At 38.8% G+C, this 11,755-nt stretch overlaps 1 protein-coding gene across 2 annotated transcripts; it reads right to left on the reverse strand.

Annotated features, from left to right (window-relative positions):
- Positions 1-1,841: 1,841 nt before the first annotated feature.
- On the reverse strand, positions 1,842-7,633 carry LOC105927764 (gap junction alpha-3 protein-like). Of its 2 annotated transcripts, none has more exons than XM_021317561.2 (2): positions 7,331-7,633; positions 1,842-5,121 (listed from the first exon to the last, which is right to left on the reverse strand). In XM_021317561.2, the coding sequence occupies exon 2, from the start codon at positions 5,087-5,089 to the stop codon at positions 4,022-4,024; it is 1,068 nt and encodes a 355-aa protein (XP_021173236.2). In that variant the 5' UTR covers positions 5,090-5,121; positions 7,331-7,633; the 3' UTR covers positions 1,842-4,021. The 2 variants fall into 2 exon arrangements, with proteins under 2 accessions (XP_021173236.2, XP_021173237.2); XM_021317562.2 differs by lacking the exon at positions 7,331-7,633 and adding an exon at positions 6,984-7,043.
- Positions 7,634-11,755: the final 4,122 nt, after the last annotated feature.

Genomic DNA, 11,755 nt, shown 5'->3' on the forward strand with positions numbered 1-11,755 from the left:
CTTTCGTAGCCATTATAGAGTTCTTACTTTTGACCCTATGAAAGGTCAAGGAAGAGGAGTGAGGAACAGGAGCTAGAAGCTATTATTAAGGGTATTTGGATGGTGCCAGCATTAAAAAAACATTAAATATCTAACTGACTCTTCAATGAAAAATGTTTTCAGTAAACATCCTTGGAAGAAAACTATGTAGAAGGCAAATGTAGCATGTAGTATTTACATAAAATGCAGTTTGTGCTGAAACGGTCTATGAAATGGGCTGGAAGGTTATTTGATTGTCAGAAGTGGTGTTTTTCACTGATTGCATTGTTATGCGCAATTATTTCCCTAGGTGCATTAGCACAAGGGTGGGGTTCAACCAAACTGCACTTGACACCCCAGTTTTATAGCTTCACTTAAATAATGGGGGACTGATTAATCACAGGTGAACCAAAGGAAGTAATCAAGCAGAGGGAAAGGAGGGATAATGAGCTGGCAGGTGCAGGGAATTATCCGAACAGAGCAGGAAAATAGAGAGTGACCTGACATAGCCTGATATATAGGGAAGACTCAAACTAAACTAAGACACAGATATACAGAACTACAAAAACAATGGCCTCTGGACAGCATTCCTGGACAAATTGCACACACTCACTCACACATACACAACTGATGCTCAATACTACATGAGACTCACATGTGACACCTAATGCTTCCAATGTATCCCTCTGCTGGGTTGTTGTCTCGTCATATGTGCTTTTTCTCGTGCTGAGGTTTTTTTTTTTTTACATATCTCAAACTGTACCCTGCTAAGGATAAAGTGTGAAGTATGCATTTTTTCCCCTCTCCCTCCCCAAATGTGGCTCCTATCTTTCCAGAGTTAAAGGCATCGCCCTAAGGAAACCGTGTCCTTGGCAGTTGGAAGAATGCGCCTAACGGCTGCGTTCTTTGGCAACACAAGGCATCAGTCAGCCGTTCCCCCAAAATTTCGATTACAATGCAAATTGTAGTTGAGAATAAAGATTGATTGATTGATTGATTGATATAATAATACTTATCCTAACAGAAATTGGCTCTAACAGATGCAATAATCTAATAATCCAATAACCTAACTAACAGAAACCCTGACTTTATTACTAATTATTGAACATGGTCTTGTTTTAATAAGGGGTTTTGTGAGATGATAGTGATGATGGGGGGCTACTACTCCACTAGAACCTCCGCTCAGCCTCAGATGAGATAACTCTGGAACATCTCAGCCAGTTTGGGTCTAATGCTGGATGTCAACTTGTCATTAAAAACGTAGCATTATAGCTGGTTTCTTAGACAGGGTGCTGTTCTCTGAGGCATAATATAAAGTTCAGGCTATTTCTACACAATACTTGTACCCAAAACCCACTACTAAGTGTCATGATTTAGTTTTTTGTTTGCTTTTGTTTGGAATCTCTGTACTGATTTTCCACTCTTTGCTCCACTCCTCTCAGCCATTAGTCACTATCCAATCAGCTCAGTCACCTCCCAGCCACTACTCTGCACCAGATGAGCTTCACCTGCTGCTACTAATTAGCCCCTACTCTGCTCACCTGTCACGCTAATATACAGGCCAATGGCTGTATCATATTTAATGATGACATAACTTTATTCACCTATTGAATTACAGTGTATGGTAGTGGGATTTAAAATGCCACTAGTTTACGCTGTATTATATGTATAATGATAACCCTGTTAGGATTGAAAAAAAAATCCACAACAAACATCTGCACTCAATCTTTTAAGCACACTTCTTTAGAACATAAATTGTAAAACAATCAGAAAGTAGCCTTCACACTTTTCAGGTTGTAAAGACTGATTAAAAAATCCATAAAAACCTTTGCAACCAATTATTTTCTTAGTTATCATTAGCATAATTATCCAAGGGCAGAGCAAATACAATAAAGATGCCATAAAATAATATAAATGGCTGGTTCAGAGGTATTTAATGTTGTTTTGTAAGACATATCTGCATGCATTTTCAAAAAGGACTTTTTCTTAAACAAGAGTTTGATTTAAAAGAAAACAAAATGTCTAAATGAACATAAAGTTCACTGGCACCATGTTAGGTATAACTAGACAATGGATGAGGTGCCGATTGAAATTCTTCCATTTTAGAGAAGGTATTATTCAGAGCAGACTGAGTGGTGGTGCTTCAAAATCTTCTCAAGCTGTTAAATCTGTAGATGAATGCTTCTTAGAAATGTTACAATGTAATAACATTGTAATTGAAATTGAATTATCACTCAGTCTTCACTTTACATTAAAACCAGTAAGCAATGTAAACATATCAGGCAAATCTTTAGCAATAACATTTTATACATTCATCATGCCATCACAGTGCAAATTAAACTGTTAAAAACAATACACTGATTCTCAATGCATCTGAGAATGACTCAAAAATACAGCTGATAAGAACACAGTTCTCAACTAGGAAACGTCTTAAAAGAAGGTAATATGAGCATCAGCTTGAATTTGGGCTCTAGCTCAGCAAAAATATTTTTTGATCTGGACGATGAATTATACATTTGGATGCCAGCAGTTTACATTCATCTCACAGATATCAAACCGGCCTGGAGCAGGAGCTAAGCATGAAAGGCTACATGTGAGCGGCTCTGTAATACGTCGGTCATTTGTTCTATTGCATGAAAATAAATCAAGAACATTTTTAAGCCCCTCATTAAACATGCTATCTCTTAGAAAAAAAAAGTTATTTGAAAGCATGGACAACTGTGTGCTGCCAATCCACTTAATCAGAGTCTAAAGTTAGATACAAGTCATCATAAGGAAATATCTAGTCACATCATTAAACACTGTTGACTTTTTTTTAAATTATTTCTGTTATACAATGCTAATGCATCTGATTGATCAAAGTGTGAGATGTTAGCAGTAAAAAAGGTAGCAATTTTCTTTTTCTGCAACAAATCTTGTCCCCCAAAATGCAACTTATGCAAAAAACACAATTGTGTGTCTCATAGTTCATTTAAGGATAATATCTGTAAAAAGCAGCAGGAACACGCTTGCGTGTGTCTGCATCGAAATTTGCAAATGCACAATACTGTTAATAACAAAAAGTAAGTAAACATTTAAAAAAAGGCAATCACTGAGATGTAAAATGTTAGACATGCTGCAACTATGTTTAATTTAATCATCTAACACATCACTATAAATATAGCAGATTTGTGAAGGAACGATGTTTCTTAGTGAACAAATAGTTCACTAGACAAATCAAAGATAAAGCTGTAGTGAAGTTTAGAATATGATTTGATCATAAAGCAATAATGCAGGTTTTGAATGTCTCAAGAATCACTGATGAATCCATCATCTGAACACATAAAATCCTTTAGCACCACTGTAAACCAATCAAGACGTGGTTGTCCACCTAAACTTGCAGGGTTGTCAAAAAGAGCAGTGTCAGGTGAGACCAAAATCGAAATTTTTGACCAATGGGCAAACACTACGTGGTTGAAAACTCAAACTAGACATCACTCTAAGCAAGCATACCACGCCCCCAGTGAAACAGGGTGTTGGCAGCATCATTATACCGGGCTACCTTTCTCTAGCAGGTTTAGGCTAAATTGTTAAAGTTAAATGGAAAATGGTCTGATCTAAATGTAATGCAATCCTAGAAGAAAACATGTAAGAGGTTTGGAGACTATAGGAGAAGGTTCACCTTACAGTGTTCAAACTAAGCCTTGTTAGATACTGATTTTTCTGATGCTTTCACAATTTTATACAAAATATTGGTCTACCCCTTAAAATGAGCATAAAATGAGTTGAAGTGTTATTGTGTGAATGTGAAAAAGTCAAGACTTTTTTTGCAAAGACTATTGGGACAGTTGTTTCTGGTATCTCTAACACTAAAGGGTTAGGCCCACGAAGGATATCCTCAGGCCACCTGGTTTATGTGAGCCTCAAAATTTTGAAAAAGGGTGATAACAAAATGCATGTATTAAGACATGCCATAATGGCTTTTTCCTATATTCCCTGACCCTTGGATATAAACATGAAGTTCTTAGATTTTCAGGTCATCCAACCTGCCCTTGTTGTTACTGTGTTTGCTGGACTGACTGTTTCTACGCTGATTTTCAACAGGAGTCTCAGTCACAGGACTGGATGTTTTCGTCTTCTCTAAATCATCTCCCTCTGATCTGCCTTTTTTCTCTACAGCCATGTTGTCTCTGTTCTGCTTGTAAACCACCTTGCTGTTGTAGGGGCTGTAAGCGGTGTTTGGCTCTGCCATGTTGTACTTTGAGTCTGCAGGGAAAGGTTCGGGCACCGTAGAGTGACCTGTAAAGTAGGTGTAATTGGGAGCAAAAGGTATGACCCCCTCAATTAGGGCCTTGGGAGCTTCCCTTTCTGCCTTTGATCGTCTGTAGCGAAGACCCTGGTGGCACTGTTTGAAACCTAAATGATACATTTCCACCAGATTGAGCAGCAGGGACAGAGAAGCTACTGCTAGCATGAACAAGATGAAGACCGTTTTTTCCGTGGGCCGAGAGATGTAGCAGTTCACCACATTAGGGCAGGGCCAGCGGTCACAGGTGTACATCGGCTTCAGCTCGAATCCATACAAAAAGTACTGAGCTACAATAAATGCCACTTCAAAAAGAGTCTTGAAGATGATGTTGAAGACATACGTTCGCAGCAGAGCACCTTGCAGACGCGCATGGCCCTGGTTGTCTTTAACTGAGGCCTTTTTGGGCTTGTTGCTAATTACTTGCTGTTTTTCATTCTTAATGGTAAGGTCCTTGAGTTTCTCCTTGTCCTTTTCCTCCATGCGGACCAGGTGTAGGATGTGGCCTAGATAAACAAGAGTAGGCGTAGAGACAAAGATGATCTGCATCACCCAGAAGCGAATGTGAGATATGGGGAAGGTCTTGTCGTAGCAGACATTTTGACAACCGGGCTGCTTGGTGTCGCATGTGAAGCCGGACTGCTCATCTCCCCAAACTTTCTCAGCGGCCGCTCCGAGCACCAGGATGCGGAAGATAAACAACACTGTGAGCCAGACCTTGCCAACCACAGTGGAGTGTTCCTGGGCACTCTCCAGCAGCTTCCCCAGCAGGTTCCAGTCCGCCATGGGGGAATATTCAACAAAACCAGGATACAAACCTATAAGAAATTAGAAATGTTAATTTACACTTGGGAAAAATTATTGCCCAGTAAAAATCCCTGCAAGACTTATATCTGTATTAGTATGGCCTTATGAACACTACTTATTCTGGGGCACAATGGTTGAAGTTGAACAAAGTCTGTCCCATGGTACAAATACTTCCCCAGAATTATGATATGAATCCCTTTATGTAAAACTGTAATTTTTACACTGCCCAGTGGGGATAAACAAATTAAACCATGTTTAAGTACATCAATGGCTGTTTTAAAGATTAAAATCTTTTGTGATTGTCCACTAATACTGAGCTTCTCACAATCCCACATTGTTAATTATTTGTTTCAAATGTTTGCCATATTGCATCACACAATAAAGTTTATGAAGAGAATGTAGCTAAAATAACTTCACAAAAATGATTTATAACCATGTTGACACCTTAATAATAACCTCTAATGACTGAGTTTATCTAAGATGTTGCAGCAACACTAGTTTTAATTAATTTAATTTTCATTTGGTTTAAATGAAGAATTTTAAATTGATGATGGAAACACGAAGGGGAGTGGGGAGGTGCTCTTAGGAATGGTTGCAGGAAACTAATTTGGTTGCAGGAAAAGGTCCCTGAAATGGAAAATTTACTTGGTATTGAACACCATCAAGAATCTAATAGCTATTTTACAAAAATCCACCCAACTATCTCTATCAATGGCACTGAGGCAGAGAAACTGACACATGATCAGCAACCACGCACCTCAATCCTGCTTATAGGAAAACTTGCTGTTTTTGCTAAGGATAAAGGGTTTAAAGCTAAAAACTCTTTAAAAGGTTTGTTTTCACTATATGAAGCTATTTCAGGAATCGGGGAAGGTTACTGGGTTAGTTTTTATTCACCCCGTGTTTCCGCTGCAAGATCTATTGTAAAGTCAAACAAAGCAGAAAGAAATCTACATCAAGAAAAAATTATTGTAAGGAGGTACTACTTCTCAGATGGACTGTGAACTAAAACTAGAATTTTATAATGCAAGGTTACTGAAAAATAATCTAATGTCTATCACGTTTACGTAAGATTTGGAGAATCATATGTTATAATTTTATTGCTAAAAAAAATCCCAGCTTTTGATTTTGCATTTTCATATCCAGCTGTTAGATGCCCCCCAGATAACTAAGCATCATGGGCATGTAATCTCTTAAAGCAGCCCTGGTTCTGGACCCAGAACACACACACAGGAAAGGACTTCTGCAGTTCAAAATGTCCAGAAAAACAAACAAACTTTTATATGCAAAAATGTTAATGTCGTAGTTTAAACACACTTTAACTGAAAGTCTGAGAGTGGATTGCTGTGCAGTGAGTGTATCACATGTACTAAAATATATATCCTCAGCGTGTTAAGCTAACAGGCAGCTGACCAGACCGATATGTCAAATCATCAGCCGTCATACTGAAAAATTCTGAATAGTCTCTTTCCTCTATCTGCGTGGATATAGATTTTATGATTTATACTTTGCAGGTAAAATATTGCTGAATCGTCACTAGAACTCTACTCCTCTGATTACTTCTGCTTTCTTCTTAGAAACATGACAAACACATGTCTGAAATGTTGATTAAAAGCCCTGTAATAATTAGCAGATTTTTAAAAGTTATCATTCTTAACTTAGGGCCTGACTTGTTTATGAGTAAAAAGACAGCATTTGTTTATGCTGGTCACATAGTCTGCAGATTCCTGCTCAAGCTAAAATCTGTTGTGCATCAGAAAATCCATTCACAGACATGCAAATTAAGATACCGATTTATCATGAAGTCAACATTTGTTTTCTTCGATGTTGTATAGCTTATGCCTGCTGGTAGGAACATCCTGGACAAGCTTACTGTGTGAGTGAAAGCCCTGAAGCCCAAGTCTCGGTGAGAATGCTGGCCTAGCCGCAGATCTTGTGACACCGTGCCCAACAAGCCACACAAACTATTTTAAAAATAGCCGCACTTGTCATTCAAAAGTAGACACATCAGGAAACACGCGGAAATTTGAGTATCTGTTTAAAATGCACACTATGTGGCAGAACTTGGGAAACAGCTTTAACAAACACCCAACCAAGCTGTTTAATCTAGACTATGGTCACCTTAGTCATTGTAGATTTTATGTTTTCATGTATAATGCAGATCTCTGAAGTATGACACGTTTCTATCCAAGGTAGCCGTCTACTTGAAGAAAGACCTACCTGTTAACGTTCATTTCTCTCAGCCTACAAGTGACTGAGCTGCTTCACCTCACAGAGGGGCCATGCTAGAGGAAACCAGAGCTCCAAGATAATCTTCTCCCAGGTGGTTTTCACTGAACACTGTATAACCTCCTGGTATTCTCCTTCTTACTGCGATTTTACCAAAATCCCATTTTAAAAAGGCACCACAACTAAACCTGATAGAGGAGATCTTCCCAGTCTGTAGTAAAGTCTCAAAACCTTCTTCTCAAGAGGTGTTTCTTTTGAACTGAGTGGCAGCTGAGGAGTCCAGTGAGGATGCAGACTTGGCTGACGTGTTGTTGAGCTCTAAATATAATTCATGGTGTGGGGAGTGGCTGCGATGCTCCTCTTGTGGTGACCTGACCCCCTGGCTTTGTGAAGGAGCTTTGGGCTCAAGAACTTTAATCTGAGACCTTAAAAATCTGAATGTGCTTCTCAATGTGCTGAGGAATGTTGCAATGCACTGTTGCAACTTTTTTTTTTTTTTATTTCTTGCAGAAGTATTTTCATTTGAAGTTTTACCCACATTTTGTCACATTACAAACACAATCTTCAACATCTTATCCGATCGACTAATAATTGTGGCAAGTATGGAATATTATGGAATATGTTACGTGTATTTCTGCTCAGCCTCTCTTAGTCTGATGCCTTTAAATGAATTATAGTGCAACCAAATGCCTTTATGAGTCACTTCATTAGCGAAAAGAGTCTGTCTGAATGTAATTTTGTCTCTGTATAAATCCAGCTGTTCTGTGAAGCCCTAAGTTGTTGTGTTTTAAAAAAAACATTAATGAACAAACAGCATCATAAAGACCAAGGAACACACAAAACAGGTCAGGGAAAAAGTTGTGGACAAATTAATAGCAGGTTTGGGGTTTTTATGTATAAAAGAATAACACAATAAACATGTGAAAGATGGCCTTCATGAAAAATGCTACATATAAAGGAAACGTTGTACCATTACCACACTGAAACTTGGTGGTGGCAGTAACATGCTGTCAAAATTAAGAAACAAACAAAAACATCATTTTACTTCCACTTCAAAACTGTGCACTGCTGTGTGTTGGTCTAATAAATACTTCCCTATAAAATAAGTTGCTGTTTTTTGGTAAAAAGAAAAGAAAAGTTCAACGATTATGAAAACCTTTCAGTGTATGAAGTTTGACATTTGTTTCATCACCTTGTCATTAAGTGGTCACATTCCTAAGACGTTTGTTTTATTTTTTGGATCACTTCCTTGTCATGTTCATTTTGCCTTGTTAGTAATAACAACAGAGAATTGACCCTGTTTGTAAGGTGTTTCCATTTTTGCTATTTCCCTTGTGTTTAGTTTCTTCGTTGTGTTTTGGTCTTTGTGCGTTTGGAATTATTTCTGTTAGATGGTCTCTCTTCAGTTTGGTAACTTCTCTGTATCTCAGTTCACCCTCTATTTGTACTAATAGTTGCCTTTCCTCAGTTCTGTCCTTTGATTTTTTCCCCCCAGCTGCTCTTAGTTTCTATGTAGCTCATCACATCTCCACAGTGTTTAAAGGACAGTAGTTACATACTATGATTCTACGAATATCTATGGCAGTAGCTCTCTCGAAGGTTTTCTGATAAAATGATCGTGCCCCTTTGGCTTATTATATTTAATCTTGTGCTCTGTTTGTTAGTAAATAAAACACTTTTGTGTATATTTACCATAGAAAGACCATCTGATTGAAAGTATGATGTGTGCAATGAGTAAAAGAGAAGCAATGCAGTCATGCAAGTCAGTAACACCCAGCAGAGGAAAGAGGTTAAGTAACCCTAACCATATAGATCAGGTTTGTCTTCAACCATGCTGAGCTGTCACTTTTTCTGCGAGGCATTGCAGGACGGTCTACTGCCTCGCAAAGTAGCTGTGTCAATTGTTGCCACCTCGCTTTCTGATAGTTCCACAGATGGCTGCCGATTGTGCCTGGTGAGAAGTTTTTTTTCAGGCTCAAAAAGGACTGAGTCAGCCCTATCAGGACGAACGATTGGCATATCTTGTTTTATCGGAAAATGTTTTTCCTTTGTGTTTTTATGGTCATAGTAGGTGACCAGGCCCCTTTAAGTTTATGGTTTCTCCTTGTTCTTTGCTGGATTCTTCTGTTCTATGCCTGTGACCATGTCCAATACTTCCCTGTTTTACCCCATGTCCATGCTCTCCTTGTGCTGTGCTCTAAGTTTTGTTTTAATAAAAATAAATCCTTTAGCTCTTTATGTTCATCCAACATTCTTGTCTCAACTTGGGTCCTGCTCCAAACAAACACAGCCTGAGATAAATGTCACCGAGCCTGATCTCTTGTTTAGTAACTCTCTAGCCAATTTAAGATCTTGCTATTAAACGGGTGAAATACCACCATTTATGTAGTCACTGCAAAAGCTTGTGACTGTCTTTGTGTGCAAAAGCTTTATTTTTCATTTGTTTTTCAGGTCTTCTGCATTAAAGAGGAAAAATCTGCCTGTGCTTTACTTCGAGAATCTTCCTGCTGAAGTATCTGTCGTTAATATGGACCTAATAGATGGTGCGGTTTTGGCATGTGCCATAAAAAGATAAGCACCCCCTTTCCTCAACAGGCCCAGCTGTCCTTGGGGTCACTCATTGTGACACGCACACTGACTCCCTTACATGCTGTGGCTATTGATAACCTTAGGACCCTGCACCAGGCTAATTATGAGGATGACAGCAGGCTGAGACGTTTGCTCACAGGTGGAAGCAACATGGGATCTGTCTAAACACGGCGAAGGTGTTGCTAAGTGTGTGTTCACGTTTTAATTCAGGTTTTTCTTTCCTATGTATCAAACTGTTGGCAGCTGAGAAGAGCCCAGATGCAGCACCACAATGACTGCAGTTACGATTTAGCTTGGAGATGACTGCTTCCTTCTGGTTGCTTTTAGTATTACATCTTCATTCAGAAAGAAAATATATAGATTCTACTTATATAATATTTAAAATATACAAAAACACCATAGCTGTACTGATTGAACAATAGGTTGTATAATTTTGTAGTACCCTTAAACTTATTTCCAGTGTATTTTATTGAGATTATTGTGCAACTTTTAGACACGTGTATTCTCCAACACGCCACATCAAATTAATGGCTTGTTACCAGGCCTCTGCAAAGCTGAAAGACATGCTGATGAGGGAGTTCAGATATTGGATTCAGATGTGTTGGCGGAGGGATGCAACCAAAAAAAGCAGGGTAGTAGTTCTGGAGGGCTGGATTTGAACACCCCTGTGAGAGACCAATCGATGTAGCTCATAATTGTGAAGCAGAAAAGGATGCAGAGTTTTCAAAATGTCTCACAAATAAAAATCTGAAAGGCATGGTATAGATTTGTATTTAATCCCTTTTAACCAGATACCTACACAAAATTCTGTGCAAGTGTAACTCCATCTGTTCTGTGAAGTCCTCATATGTTTGTTAGAGAACTTTAACATCTGATGGAGGACTTTTCAGTTCATCATCAAAAAGGAGAACTGGACTGGTGGTCCACTTAAGCTGATAGGCCAGGTGAGAAAAGTAAAAAGCATATTTAACTAGTAAAAATCAAGTATTTGCTTTTATAAATACATATTCTGGCAAAATCTAATAACACAAGTTTTCTCATAGCTTACAATTAGTAGTTTATAAATACATTTGTGTTGGTCCACCCACTGGGAGGTGCCATGTTTGCCCATGTCTTGATCTTCTTCAGCGTACTGAAACACCTTTCTGACTCTGCAGATGTCATCGGGGTTGTGATGGCTATTTGCATTAACTTAGGGGTCTCTGAAAAAGTGCTCCTAAGATTGTTCTCTGTCAGAATCCTCAGCAGTGATAGGGCAGAAGTTAATCCTTCAAACTCCGCACTGCCGTACATCTCCATCAGTTTTTCTTTGCAGATCATTGGGAAATGTCCAGAAGCGGTGTCCAATTGCTTCTGCAGGAAACAGGTGTTAGAATCTGAGAACAGAGCTGGGTTAATAAGTTAGAATGAAATTAAATGTCAGGCCTTCTCAAAGCGAGCCTTTGACTGCTCAGTCATTATTCCGCAGCACCAGCTCCCACACAAGTACAATCTGAATTCTGCATCCTGCATGGTGTTGGACCGCTTGCATTGGAGTTTGGTTGCTCCGTGGTCAGCAATTCATTTAGATCATTTATGGACCGGGTAAAATTCTCCAAGGTCTGTTTTGTTTTTATCGGACCTGTGGCACATGTTTGGAGGATGTCATAGAGAATGTCCACATGCATAAAGGCACAGTGAAAAAAAAATGACAAAAAGAAAATTAACCTCTAAAATGCAATCAAGTAGCTCATCTTGGTTGGTTTTAAGCGTGTATATGGCCTGTGTATTTGACAGGTGATCTGCTAACTGAAAACTGGTTAACCAGATCCAGAAACCCCCCACCCC

The sequence above is a fragment of the Fundulus heteroclitus genome, chromosome 11 (genome assembly GCF_011125445.2).
Source record: "Fundulus heteroclitus isolate FHET01 chromosome 11, MU-UCD_Fhet_4.1, whole genome shotgun sequence".
In the NCBI taxonomy this organism is placed as follows: Eukaryota; Metazoa; Chordata; class Actinopteri; order Cyprinodontiformes; family Fundulidae; genus Fundulus; species Fundulus heteroclitus.